The 15,807-nt window shown below is 37.8% G+C and overlaps 1 protein-coding gene across 1 annotated transcript in view; it reads right to left on the reverse strand.

Annotated features, from left to right (window-relative positions):
* Nucleotides 1-15,807, reverse strand: part of Gucy2f (guanylate cyclase 2F, retinal) — a 93,140-nt gene that overhangs the window by 40,259 nt on the left and 37,074 nt on the right. Inside the window, exons 5-6 of the mRNA XM_013122304.1 lie at nucleotides 15,132-15,228; nucleotides 2,495-2,626 (exon numbers count right to left, since the gene is read on the reverse strand). Coding sequence (XP_012977758.1) covers nucleotides 2,495-2,626; nucleotides 15,132-15,228 — 229 coding nt within the window. The remainder of the gene's footprint in view (nucleotides 1-2,494; nucleotides 2,627-15,131; nucleotides 15,229-15,807) is intronic.

Raw genomic sequence — 15,807 nt, forward strand, 5'->3', positions numbered from 1 at the left:
TAGCTAGTCTTCCATAGAACCAGGATTCAATTCCTAGCACCCACATAGAAGCTCACAACTACATGTAATTTCAGTACCAGGGATCCAACACACACTTCTGGCCTGTGTGTGTGCACACAGGTGATGCAGATATGCATGTAGGCAAAACAGCCACACACACTAAAATAAATAAAATCTTTAAAGAGAGCATACTCCTTTTGTAAAGATAGAGCTTGCCCACTCGTGACAAGCAGTCGTTCATGGAAAGTTATATAACCACCTTCCTGTTTAACTTCCAAAACAAGAAAGTATCTGACATCTTCAAGGCCAGTAACAGACTAATTTTTTCTTTTTCAATTCTACACTATAACCTTGCAACCCTATCAAATAAAGAACACCATGATTCAACACATTAATCTGTCCATTTAATCAGAAAATCATAGCAGAGCCACTCCAGATGTGGCCTTAGAGACTTCTCTGTCTAACAGTTATCAAAGTTGGTTGCTCATACCAAAAAGTATATCAATGGGCTTAAAAATACATCAATGCCTGGTTGCAGGTCCTTACCAACAGTATGCCAACAAGCATCAATTGATGATAATGGCAGTTTGGACATAGCTCTTTTTTAAAATTTCAGAAGGCAACTTTAATGAGTTCTCGGGATTAAGAACTCACTTCAACTTCTAATTTGGTAAATGAAAAGCGAAGGTTATTGATACTTACTTTAGAATCCTAATGGTGTATTCCAACTGTAAAAGCCCAAGTTCATGCTGTTTGACATTTCAAAGCTAGCCAATCACTTCTGCCTTGAGTTTTTCAGAGAGAAGATTCCTCAATCTCTCAAACTCAGATTTGAAACAAATCCCTTCATTGATTAGATTAAATCACAGTAAAATCCAGAGACTTCCTGCTTCAAATTAAGATAAAAACCTCACCCTCCAGTATATAGAAACACCATGTGTGATTTGGTGTGTAGTAGTAGGTAGTCCACTTGTGAAACTGGGCAATTCATATACATATATTTTTATTTACTATGCATATATATATATTTATTATATATATATGCAAGAATATATTCATCATAGTTCTAGAGGCTAGAAAGTTCAAGATCAAGGGACAGTATATTCAGTTGTTGGTTGAGAATTGCTATCTAAGTCCAAGATGGTGTTTTCACATCCTTTGAAGTGGAGAAACATTGTTTTGTCCCATGGTGGAAGCAGAAGGGCAGTGCTGTATGAAGTTTTGTTTATAAGGGCTTTATTCATATTATTTTAATAACCTTTTCAAAACCTCATTTCTTTTTATTGACACATATTCATTGAACACAATGATAGGTTTCATAAAGACAAGTTCTTTTGAGAACATCCTGTACTTTAAACACACCCATGCCCCCATACCCTCCTTCTCTCCCTTCCTCCCACTAATCTCCTCCCTTCCCCTGGTCTTTTTCTACATTCATGTCATAGATCTCTCTATATATTTATACATTTATAAAAATTCTAGGATCCATAAATGAGAGAAAATACAAGATATTTGTCTGAGTCTCACTTTTTCCGCTTAATATCTCAAGCTATTCCAAATGTCATCATATTGATCATTAAATTTTAACACCCAGAGTTTAGAGGTAACATGTTCACTCCATAGAAAATCCCCTGTGAATTATTTATTTGACGGAGGAGAATAGTCACTTGGACAATCCATTGCAGTCAATAATCTAAATTCTTCCTTGTTTTAGTCTCTCTTTGCAGTTACTCTTGAAGCTGAAAGTGTCTGCTGTTTCCAGGAGTGTCTCCAAACACAACAAGGAAAGCACACTGGGAAAGCTTCACTTAGGGGGGACAGAAGGATGGTCTAGTTTCCCTTTACCCCCTGCTTAACGTTTTCCTGCTGAGAAGAAACAGTTCATCTCTACAACTGATGCAAGATTTGTTCTGGTTGCCAAATTCCAATATCTAAGAACAATGGGGAGGAGGTGACCTCTTAAATCTTGAAAGACAGAAACTTCAAAGGAGATTTCTATTTTATAAGACATAAAGCAACCTGTTACTCCCAAAGATAGTACAGGCGAATAAAAACAAAGAATTTCTTTAAAGTTTCAGTGTCATCAGAATGTTACAAGTGTAGGAAAAAACAACTAAACTTCGAAGATTACCTCTAAACATTACCCAACATATCTGTGTCTCTAGATATCTCACATCAAACAAGTGACTCAGGGAGTCATTTCTTCTATTACATACAGTGTTGTGGGATGACTGACTGATTTTAACTATGTGGGTCTTGGGTCTTTCCCCGCAAACATAGTAAATGCATTGAGTTGGCATATCAAGTAAGGAGATCAGTTGCTAGGGGAAATCACTGTCAAATACATCAATCAAACAAGCTTGTAAAAGGACACAGACAAAAAATATTTGGGAGAAATGTTCTCAATATTTTTACCCAAAGACTGACTCTTCAATGGTAGCATTGTTTTAAAACCCAAGGATCCTGCAGATTAAAGAATTTTTAGATGTCTTACCTCGTATATTGCTATGTTGGAGTTCTCATAGGTCGCTGGAGTTAGACTGCCAGAAGAAAAGGACAGTCTTGGGGACCTCCCACTTTGAACTTCTGAGATGATCTGGAAGCTTACACTTGCACGACTTCCTCTCTGTGAAAGGATTAGGGAAAAAAGGTCCTGAACAACATTGTCATTATTTAAAACTAATTCATCATAATCATTCAGAATTTAGGTTGTGCTTGAAAGCTTACATTCTATATACCACCAAGAAAAGATTACATTCCCAAGTATTTTTCTCCCAAATAACTTGCTTATTTTTAAATTAAAATATAATTACATCATTTTCCTCCTTCCCTTCCCTTCCCTCCCTTCAGCCCTTTCCTTGCATCTCCAATTGCTCTTTCTCAAATCCATCAAATCCATGCCTCCTGTTTCTTTAGTTGTTACACATATACTTATGGAAATATATTCCTAAATCTACAAATACAACCTGCTCAGTCCCTATAATGTTACTTGTTTGTTTGTTTGTTTGAGATTGGGTCTCATTGTGTGATTCAAGCTGGTTTAGAACTCATAATCCTCCTGTCAAGTACTAGGATCACAGGTATGCAACATGACATCCCTGGTTCCCAGAGAAAATATGAACTATATACATGTGAGACAAGAAATAATACCTGTCAGTAATTTAACCTGGAATCCTCATTTTATAGACATGAAATTTAAACCCAAATGGTGAAAATATTTCCAAATATAATCTAGCCAATCATTTAGTTAAGAGAAACATGAGTGTAGAGAAATCAAAACTTTTAAAAATAGAACTAGCAGGTAATTTCAGTCCTTCATTTCCAATACTGATTCCATTTTGTTCTACTCTTCCAAATAGAATTGTTCTTTCTGAAGATGAGATTAATGATGGAGGGCCTCCCACAGAGCAATTAAGTTGACAGAGAGTAGTAAGTGGATTATTGGCCCATGAGTGTGAGGATGAAGTAGGCCAGATTCTTTATTCGTTAATTTTACTTAGACACAATCTGAAAAGTGGAGCTGCAAGCCTTGCAGTTGAAGGACAAAATCAAGAAAGTTCTCTGAAATCTGTGTTACTCTTTAAAGATAAGCATCTTTATCTTCAAATAAGCCAGTAGATGTATTTTATGTGAAGATGTACTAAATCAACAGGTACCTCAATATTCTTCTCTACAGTTCTTTTAAAGGAATTACAATGATACCCTTGTTACAAAGGAATTACAATAGATATCCTTGTTGTTATCTAGACAAGGCCTTTTTCCACCACCAATACCACCATTCATCCATTTATTATTATTTATTTTATTGCTAGTAATCATAGTAGTGTTCTTACTGTTTTGAAACAGTCTCACTATGTATACAGACTGACCTTAATAACATAATCCTCCTGCCTCTGCCTTCACAGGACCAAAATACCACCAAAGTCCAGCTTCTATTCTCTCCTTTTTGCAAGGAGGAAAAAGAAAGCTCAAGAATGCAGGGGTTGAACAGGGATTTTGATGTTACAGCTCCCTGTCCTGTACTCTTTCTCCCTGCATCATGCTTTCTCACAGTCTTGCTTGCCAATAAGAATTAATCTTAAGTACTTTCCAACATGGCGATTACAATGGTCTTTGATCAACTGAAGAGAACTGGTTGCCTTAGCCTTGAGTTAAATTTTTTCCCTCCAGAACTATCACAATGTCTGAAGACAATGTTCTGAAACTGTAGCATCTCAAGACTTAGGCAATATGTAACACCTGATTCTTCACATAACTCCTCCATCAACCTGTGCTCCCTCCAACAGAGCAGGGCCAAGGAGCCATCTAATTCCCTTCTAGTCTTTATTTTCACATCTCAGCAAGAGCACGTAGATGTATATTAAGACACAGACCTCTCTGTGAAGGGCAAGTGAGAAAGTGATAAAAACTGCCAAAATCCACATACACTTGGATTTCGGCTTCATTTTCTTCTAAAATCTTCCTTTTCTGACCTGACTTCCCCTGACCTGTCAATTTTTCTAGACTGAATTAATTCTGTATTCTCAAAGAGTTTTCACTTTCAGACATTCCTTTTGGATGGAATTCTTGGCTTGGTTTCTTGACTGATTAAACACAGCCAGCTGCAAGTTTGTGACTGCAGTGCAATTAAGCAAAATGTATGCTTCCCCTATCCATTCCACTCAGAATCCTTGATAGAAGCCAAATGCCAAAAAGGGACTTAGAGGCAAAGAGCTATGTTCTTCTGGGGTAATGCCACTCTTTTCCACTTAGACCAAAACACTTAAACAAGCAAAAAAGCGTCAACATTCCCCAAATGGCTATCGATATTTGCTACCTTTTTCTCACTCTTACAGGGAAAAGTTGTAGTGATGGTGTTATTATCTTCAGCTCAAAATGTATGCATAAATGAAATGATCTATCAATGTGCACACTATCTTAAACCCTGGGCATTCTTTCTTTGCTTTTTGTGACATTTTGCAAGTATCAGAACACTTCTGTAACACAAGTGCAGTTTATATATTACTATATATGAGAAGATGCATGGATAGATATTTTATATACTTCACTGGCTATTATAAGATCTATGCATTGAAAAGGCCATTTTAGTCCAAAAATTAAGCATAGTTATTGTTTTTGCTACTTTAGAGTACAACATCCAGGCAGCTGCCAAGACCTGTCAGGTTGACATGAGTAACACCAGATAAGTATGGATTTTGGAAATACATTGTATCTTTTGACCAAAACTTTAGTACACTTATCCCCATTTTCACAATGACTTTTATGACTGATGACATTTCTAGATCAAAATTTTTTACCACAGTACTGAATTATTTTATCTTGGTATCATGTTATAGCTCGGAATTGCTTCAGACATTTCAATTCAGTGTCTACACTATCTCCTGCTTCAATTGGGGAATTTCATACCAAGAATACTGAGTTTGGAAAACCCAGACAGATTCACCATGACTGCTAGTGTCTTCTGGAGGTTTCCAAAAATGGAAACCAGTTAACAGTGAGTTTTTGTGTCATGGGGGTAGAGTACAGATTTCGGCCACAGTTTTGCCAATCATCAGCACATTTCCAGGAAGGTGATGTTCACCTTATAAAATTATCTGAGGATTTAAACCAGAGGCTTATAAACGGGAAATGAATCAAATTGCTCATCAGTTCATTTGATCAACCATACTGGACATTGCCTCAGAAATCTATTCTTCACATAGCCAACTAATTACATACAATTTTCAGTGTCATTTTTAAGCAAATGAACAGTTTGCCACTGAGATTGTCTTCCTTTTTGTATTGGACAAAAAAGGGGAATTGTGGTGATATATTGTTTATGATTTAATAAAGCCACCAGAGATCAAAATGCAAAGCTAGCCACAACCATAAAGCCAGGCAGTAGTGATATACACCTTTAATCTGAGCAGCCATACTAGTTAGCCACAGAGGCCAGGCAGTGGTGGCACACACCTTTAATTCTAGGACTCAGGAGACAGGGAGATGAATCTCTGTGAGTTCAAGGCCACCCAGGGCTACACAAGAGTGAATCAGTCTAAAAGAATAACAGAGATCATGCCTTTAACAGGAAGGTATAACAGGAAGAATCAAAGGGTCTCATGTGAGATTTAGTTTCCAAACAGGGAGAGCATTGTACTCTGAGGATTCATGGAAACAGGATCACCCATTTCAGTCTGAGATAGAGGTAAGAGGCTGGCTGCTTTGTTTTTCTGATCTTGAAAGGCTTTATTAAATCATGAACAATATATCACCACAGATAACTAATTCTTAAATCTGGTGTAGTATCTTTTCTCTACATCTTGCTACCCCCACAGCACATGCAAAGATCATTGACATTATTGCAGTCAAATAAGCTAGCATAAGAAAGCACACCAGCTCCTCTGGCAACACCCCACACTGCCCTGTGCATGTTCTCTTTTCCATGCTTCTGCCTATGCTATTTCCTCTACCCAAGATAGCTATCTCTCAGGGCCAGGGAGACAATGGGAAGATAGGATGGAAACTATAAAGCCACAGAAAGTATATCTTTTACCAAAAATAACATAATTACTTACTACTGAATTTTTTCCAACAGCCAACAGTTTTAAAATACACTGATAATAATTATACAACTTTATGGGGTACAGTTTGATGCTGTGGTAAATGCAAGTACTGTATATTGCTCTAATCAGGGTATTTTAGTTGTCTGTCATCTCAAACATTTATCATGTCTTTGTGATGAGAGCATTTAAAACCCTATCTTTTAATTATTTTTTGAGTACATGACATAAAAAATATTAGCTTGCAATAACCCCTCTGTGATAAATACCAACACTTGCGACTTGCCCCCAGAGGACCAAGCAACCAGGAGCCTTCTAAGAGTGCTGGTCTACTCCAGCCCCCACTCAGGGCACAGGTGAGCTGTGGCCCCCACCTTGGACTTACTTCCTTCTTCTTGTTCACTCTGGGATCTCCTGGCCTGGAGACTGCAGTCAGGTCAACTCAGCCCTTGCTCGCCAAGCAACCTCGAGTCTGCTGATATTACTATGCCAATCCAACTCCCACCCACAGGGAGAAGGAGTGCCTCAGACATGCCTGAACCCACCATGAGACCCATCAGAGTATTGAACCTGTTTGAACCCACCGGAAGAGACCTTGGACCTGTACCAACCAGGAAAGGAAGAGACCCCACCTGTACCCACTGGAAAAAGGGATGGGAAGACGACAATATAAGAACACATTCAACCACAGAAAAACCAATATGATGCCACCAGAGTCTAGGGATTGTACACCAGCAAGACCTGAACATCCAACACAGATGAAGCAGAAGAGAGCGACCTTATAAACAACTTCATGAAGACTATAAAGACCCTAAAAGAGGAAATGAGAAAATCCTTTAAAGAAATGAAAGAAAAGACAAACCAAAAATGGCAAGAAACAATTAAAACAGTGAAAGGTTTGAAAGCTGAGAGACAATAAAAAACACATTCTGAAGGAATATTGGAGTTAGAAAAGGTGAGTAAATGATCAGGAACTAGAGATACAAGTATAACCAACAGAATACAAGAGTTGGAAGAGAGAATCTCAGGCATTGAAGATTCACTAGGAGAAATAGATTCATCGACCAAAGAAAATCTTAAGACCAACAAATCTCTAACACAAAATATCCAGGAAATATGGGACAGCATGAAAAGACCAAATCTAAGAATAATAAGGATAGAAGAAGGTAAAGAAATCCACCTCAAAGATGCAGAAAACATATTCAACAAAATCATAGAAGAAAACTTTCCCAACCTAAAGAAAGACACCCCAATGAAAGTACAAGAAGTCTACAGAACACCAAATAGAATGGATCACTAAAATGTCCCCTCTCCACATAATAATCAAAACCCCAAACATGTCATTTCTAGAGTCTCTAGATATCCCCTATGTGGAAGGAAATGGCAATAGGGTAGGAGGCTGGGGGGAATGGTGGGGGGATGTGGGAGGAGGGGAGGGAGAGGGAACTGGGATTGACATGTAAAACATTTAAAATGAAAATAATAATAATAAAAAAAGAAAAATACAGAAAAACCCAAACATACAAAATAAAGAAAGAATATTAAGAGCAGCAAAGGAAAAAGGCCAAGTAACATATAAAGGCAAACCTATCAGAATCACACCATGGAAACTCTGAAATCCAGAAGATCCTGGATAGATATTCTACCAACACTAAGAAAGCATGGATGCCAGCTCAGACTACTATACCCAGAAAAGCTTTCAATCACTATAGATGGAGAAAACAAGACATTCCATGGCAAAAATCAGATTTAAACAATACATATTCACTAATCCAGCCTTATAGAAAGTACTGGAAGGAAAACTTCAACCTAAGGAAGGTAACTACATTCACAAAAACATAGGCAATAGATAATCCAACTTTACCAAAAGACAAAAGAAAATGTGGGGTAAATTCACAGACAGTAACACCAACAACAACAAATAAAAAATAAGCAAGTATAAACACTCAATGGTCCTTAAGCTCCCTCAATAGTAATGGTCTTAACTCACCTATAAAAAGACACAGGTTAACAGAATGGATATAAAGACAGAATCCATCCTTCTGCTGCATACAAGAAACACACCTCAGCTTCAAAGACAGACATCACCTTAGAGTAAAGGTTGGGATAAGATATTCCAATCAAATGGACCCAAGAAACAAGCTGGTATAGCCATCCTAGTACCAAACAAATTGGACTTTAAACTAAAATTAATCAAAAGAGATGAAGAAAGTCATCTCATATTCATCACAGGAGAAATCCATCAGGAAGAAGTCTCAATTCTGAACATCTATACCCCAAATACAAAGGCACGCACATTCGTAAAAGAGACATTACTAAAACTCAAATCACACATAAGACCTCACATAGTTATAGTGGGAGACTTCAACACCCCACTCTCACCACTAGACAGGACCACCAGACAGAAACTTAACAAAGAAAAAAAGGAACTAACAGAAGTTATGACCCAATTGGGATTAACAGACATCTATAGAACATTCCGTCCAAACACAAAAGAATATGACTTCTTCTCAGGGCCACATGGGACCTTCTCTAAAATTGACCACATACTTGGCAACATAGCAAACCTCAACAGGTACAAAATATTGGAATAATGCCCTGTATCTTATCAGATCACCATGTTTTAAAGTTAGAATTCAACAACAGAAATTGCAGAAACCCTACAAACTCATGGAAATTGAACAATGTGCAATTGCACCACTCCTGGCTCAACGAAGAAATAAAAAAAGAAAGTAAAGACTTCCTACAATTGAATGAGAATGAAGACACAACATACCCAAACTTATGACACACTTTGAAAGCAGTGCTAAAGGGAAAGTTCATAGCACTAAGTGCTCATATGAAGAAACTGGAGAATAGTCACATTAGAGAATTAACAGCACAACTGAAAGCTCTAGAACAAAAAGAAGCAAACTCACCCAGGAAGAGTAGACACCAGGAAATAATCAAATTGAGGGTTGAAATCAATAAAGTTGGAACAAAGAATCAATGTAGCAAAGAGTTGGTTCTTGCAGAAAATCAATAAGATAGACAAACCTTTATCCAAACTAACCAAAAGGCAGGGAGAAAACATGCAAATTAACAAAATCAGAAATGAAAAGGGGGTTATAACATTGGACACTGAGGAAATCCAGAGACTCTTCAGGTCATACTTTGAAAACCTGTACACCACAAAATTCAAAAATTTGAAGGCAATGGACAATTTTCTAGATAGATGTCACTTACCAAAATTAAATCAAGAACAGATAAGCAATTTAAATAGACCTATACTACCTAGTGGAATAGAAGCAATCATCAAAGTTCTCCCAACCAAAAAAAAAAAGCCCAGGCCCACCCAGATGGCTTCAGTGAAGAATTCTACCAGAAATTCAAAGAAGAGCTAATTCCAATACTTCTCAAAGTGGTCCACACATTAGACGCAGAAGGTTTGTTGCCAAACTCTTTTTACAAGGCTACAGTTATCTTGGTACCTAAGCCACACAAAGACAAAACTAAGAAAAACACTACAGACCAATATCCCTCATGGACATTTATTCAAAAATACCCAGTAAAATACTAGAAAATCAAATCCAAGAATACATCAGAAAAATCATCCACCACGATCAAGTAGTCTTCATCCCAGGGATGTGGGCAGGGATGGTTCAACATATGAAAATCTATCAATGTAATACAACATATAAAAAACCTGCAAAAGAAAAACCACATGATCATCTCACTTGATGCTGAAAAAGTCTTTGACAAAATCCAACACGCCTTCATGATAAAGGTCCTGGAAAGATCAGGAATAAGAGGAACATACCTGAACATAATAAAGGCAATATACAGTAAACCAACAGCCAACATCAAACTAAATGGAGAGCAACTTAACTCTAAAATCAGGAACAAGACAAGGTGGTCCATTCTCTCCATACCTCTTTAATATTGTACTTGAAGTTCTAGCTAGAGCAATAAGACAACAAAAGGAGATCAAGGGGATACAAATTAGAAAAGAAGAAGCCAAATATTCACTATTTGCAGGTAATATGATGGTTTACATAAGTGACCCCAAAAACTCTACAAGGGAACTCCTACAGCTGATAAACACCTTCAGCAAAGTGGCAGGATACTAGATCAACTCAAAAAATTCAGTAGCCTTACTATATACAGACGATAAATGGGCTGAGAAAGAAATCAGAGAAACATCACCCTTTACAATAGCCACAAACAACATAACATATCTTGGGGTAATGCTAACCAAACAAGTGAAAGACCTGTATTGCAAGAACTTGGAGTCTTTAAAGAAAGAAATTTAAAAAAAGATACCAGAAAATGGAAAGATCTCCCATGTTCCTGGATAGGTAGAATCAACATAGTAAAAATGGCAATCTTGCCAAAAGCCATCCACAGATTCAATGTAATCCCTATCAAAATACCAGCACAATTTTTCACAGACCTTGAAAGAATAATCAACTTTATATGGAAATACAAAAGACCCAGGATAGCCAAAACAACCCTTACAATAAAGGAACTTAGGCGGCATCACCACCCCTGATTTCAAGCTCTATTATAGAGCAATAGTCCTGAAAACAGCTTGGTATTGGCACAAAAATAGATATACAGACCAATAGAATAGAATTGAAAACCCTGATATTAACCCACACACCTACTAACACTTGATTTTTTGGCAAAGAAGATACAATTATACAATGGAAAAAAGAATGCATCTTCAAAAAATGGTGCTGGCATAACTGGATGCTTCTGTGTAAAAGAGTGAAGACAGATCCATGTCTATCACCATGCACAAAACTTAAGTCCAAATGGATCAAAGACCTCAACATAAAGCCAGTCACACTGAACCTCTTAGAAGAGAAAGTGGGAGGTACCCTTGAACGAATTGGTACAGGAGACTTCTTCCTGAATTTAACACCAATAGCACAGACACTGAGATCAACAATTAACAAATGGGACCTCCTGAAACTGGAAGCTTCTGTAAGGCAAAGGACACAGTCAACAAGACAAAAAGGCAGTCTACAGAATGGGAAAGGACATTCACCAACCTCACATCTGACAGAGGGCTGATCTCCAAAATTTACGAAGAACCCAAGAAGCAAGTCTCCAAAACACTAAAGGATCCAGTTAAAAAGTGGGGTACAATCCCTGGGGGGTGGGTGGGAAGCATGGGAGGATGGGAGGGCGAGGGAATGGGGAGAAGGATATGTAATTTTCTATAAAATAAAAATAAAATAAAAATGTGCCAAAACAAAAAATGTGGGGTATAGAACTAAATAGAAAATTTTCAATAGAGTAGTCTAAAATCACTGAGAGACACTTAAGAAAGTGCTCAATATCCTTAGCCATTAGGGAAATGCACATCAAAACAACTCTGAGATACTCTCTTACTCCTGTCAGAATGGCTAAAATCAAAAACACCAATGACAGCTTATGCTGCATAGGATGTGGAGAAAGGGAAACACTCCTCCACTCCACTGCTGGTGGGAGTGCAAACTCATACAGCCACTTGGGAAATCAGTATGGAGATTCCTCAGGAAAATGGGAATCAGTCTACTACAAGATCCAGCAATTCCACTCTTTTGCATATACTCAAAAGATGCTCATTCATACAAGGACATCTGTTCCACTATGTTCATATCAGCATTATTTGTAATAGCCAGAACCTGGAAGAAACCTAGATGCCCCTCAATTGAAAAGTAGTTAGAGAAAATGTGATACATTTACACAATGGGGTACTACTCAGCGGAAATAAAAAACAATGGAATCTTGAAATTTCAGGCAAATGGATGGCACTAGAAGAAAACATCCTGAATAAGGTAAAGCAGTCACAAAAGGACAAACATGGTATGTACTCACTCATATATGGATTTTAGAAATGAAGCAGGGAAGTGTCAGCCTACAATCCCACCTCCAGAGAGTCTCGGTTACAGGGAGGACCCTAGAGAGATATTCATGGTACCCCAGAGAAGGGGAATGAGACAAGACCTCCTGAGTGAACTGGGAGCATGGGGGGAGTGGAGGGGGAACTGGGGAAAAGTGAAAGGGAGAAGAGATGGGGAGAGGAGAACATGGGGGAGCAGGAAGATTGAGTTGGGGGAAGAATAGAGGAGAGTAGGATGAGAGATACCCCAATAGAAGGAGTCACTATAGGTTTGAGAAGAGATCTGGCACTAGTGAGATTTCCGGAGATCTACAAGGATGGCACCAACTGGCAATCCAAAGAATAGTGGAGAGACTACCTAAAATGCCCTTCCCCGATAATGAGATTGATGACTTCCTTGTATGCCATCCTAGAGCCTTCACCCAGTGGCTGATGGAAGCAGAGGCAGACACCCACAGCTAAACACTGAACTGAATTCCTGAAAATCAGTTGCAGAGAGGGAGGAGGGAGGAGCAAAGGCATCAAGACCAGGCTGGAGAAACCCACAGAAACAGCTTTCCTGAACAAGGGGGAGCTCATGGGCCCCAGACTGATGGGTGAGAGGTCAGCATGGGACTGATCCAGACCCCCTGAATTTGGGTGTCAATGAGGAGGCCTCTACAATGTTTGGGGCCTCAGGTACTAGATCAGTATTTATCCCTGGTACCTGAATGGACTTTGGGAGTTCATTCCACATGGAGGGATGCTCTCTCAGCCTGGACACATGGGGGAGGGCCTAGGACCTATCCTAAATGATATGACAGACCTTGAACATCCCCCATGAAGGGCCTCACCCTCCATGGAGAGTGGATGGGATTGGGTGGGGGATTTGGTGTTGGGGGCGGGGAAGGAGGGAAGGGAGAGGGAGCTGAGATTGACATGTGAAGCAAGCTTGTTTCTAATTTAAATAAAAATAAATAAAAAATAAATGCCAACACTTATACCCCAACTTATACAAAAGCTCATAAATCCAGATTTTTTTCTAATGTGTAATTTCAAAACTTGCTACTAATCTTTCCTGGGAGGGTGAAAGAAAAGTGATTGATAAGCAATGTGTAATAGATGGCATAGACAGATTCTGCCTTCCTTTCTTTTAAGGCTCAGATTTGACTGTTGACCTCTGAAAAGGCTCCTGCTAATCTGAGTTCTCTAAAGTCCTATTGTATTTCCAGTTCATTTGTCCAATTTGGCACCTATTGAATCCTTTGTGTGATTTCATTGTCTTCAATTACTACATGTAATCTCAGAAATGTATCCCAGGGACAGTAGCAGGTCCGCATGAAGATTATAACACAAATACAAATAGGACTCTTGTGAGACTAAACCCTCCTTTATGAGTTGAATCATTGTTTCCCAAACTTTTATTAGTAACACTTATGAGCACCATATTGGGTGTTAGAGACTAATATAAAATTTATCTAAAAGGGGTTATATGAACTCAAAGCTAAACTATTGCCCAGAGTAGACTCTGTTCACTTTCAGAACATGGTTCAAAATCAGCATTACTTAACTGAGATATGAAATGAACTATATATGCAATTTTAACTAACAATTAATACTCAAACATCTGTCAGTGTATAAAATTGAATAATTGTTGATATATGTGCATAATGCTTAACGAATAAATCAGAGTAATTAACATTTTGATCGCCATAACTATTTACATATAAATCATTTCCTTTTTTATTTTTTTATTAATTCTTCTCTCATACAATACTAATTTCTTTTTTAAATGTATTTTAATTTTGCAAATTTGTCTGTGTGTATGCGTATGCATGCAGGTGCCTGTGGAGTACTGAAGAGTGTGTTGGAGTCCCTGGAGCTAGACTTAGGGTTAAGCTTCTGGACATGGGTGCTTGAAAATAAATTCAGGTCTTCTGTAAGACCAACACAGTTTTTAAGTACTGAGCCATATTTATAGTCTCCTGTATCATTTCTTTATGTTGGTAAACTTTGGCGTCCTTTTCTTCTTTTCTTTTCTTTCCTTGTGAATTATACAGCAAGTTTAAGTGACATTCATCCACTGTTCTATACAACATTGGAATTTATTCCTCATCTCTTACTGTAATTTGGGACCAGTTATATGACCTCTGTCTGTTTCCCTGTTTCCTACCCTCCCTCCCCTCTGGGGATCACCAGTCCATTCTCCTACTTAAATAAATGAGCAGGATCATGTGATAGTGCCTTCCCAGATCTGACTTATTTCCTTTAACATAATGTCCTCTAGTCCGATCCACGTTGCTGCAAATGACTCTTTTGTGGCTGAAGAATTTTCCATGCCACATATGTAACCATAACAGTCATAGTAAAACATAACAGTCATAGTAAAACATAACAGTCATAGTAAAACATAAATAAAAATAGATAAAACAATTTAATAATATGCTTTCTTTAACGCCATATGTCTAAAATAGTTTTATCTATAATCAATTTTTTACAAGTTTTTATGAGATATTTTATAAGTCTTTATACTAAGTGTTCTAAATCCCAGGGTACATTTTACTCTTTGACTTTTACTGTGAGTCTAGCCTTTAATGGTTAAGCCATCTCTCCAATCCATGCATTTTATTCTTACAGCTTGTCATAATCGAAACTAACTACATGGCATGCATCTAATGGTAACTTGCAGCTTCTGGCTATGAAATCAGGCAACACAGCCAGAAAAGGGACTACTTACTTACCTTACTGCCAAAGTGGGGATTAATGAATGTCACATCTTCTAAAGTCAGTAGAATTCTGTTGGGTCCTTTAATCAACTGGATTTTATTTATACGTCGTCTGAAACAAATATGAAATAAGATGGGGGGCTGCATGTTTTCACAAAGCCTGAGTTGATTTGCTCAAATGTATATGAATACATAATATAAATATATATATAAAATCACATACACGGATCTTTATCATAATATCTACAGCAAAGGGAAGCAACAACAACACTATTCATCACAACTTACAAAGACAAAACCACAAACATGAAAATATTATTTTAAAGGTATCCAAAAGTTAAGCAAGGGTAATGTGTAGAGATAGTACAGCAAATTAATAAAATGGTGATTTAATATCAATCAGGAGCCCATTCAAAACACCTTTGAACAATTTTAAGGAACTCTGCATATGTCTTACTCACACTATACATCCTGATAATCTTAAGGCCAAAAGTCATTGTTCTCCAGTTTATAAGCAAAAACACACTAAGGAAATAAAGCAAAATAACACAAATACTGTGAAATTCCCTAGCCTTAGGCAGAGCTGGAACTGGAATCCTTGGTCCCTGGCTACAGGCCCAGATTTCTGCCCATAAGACCACTTGTCTTGCAAAGTTGCATCCATGCGTTGCCAAAGCAACAGGTTGAAAAG

The sequence above is a fragment of the Mesocricetus auratus genome, unplaced genomic scaffold (assembly GCF_017639785.1).
Source record: "Mesocricetus auratus isolate SY011 unplaced genomic scaffold, BCM_Maur_2.0 Super-Scaffold_100003, whole genome shotgun sequence".
Lineage (NCBI taxonomy): Eukaryota > Metazoa > Chordata > Mammalia > Rodentia > Cricetidae > Mesocricetus > Mesocricetus auratus.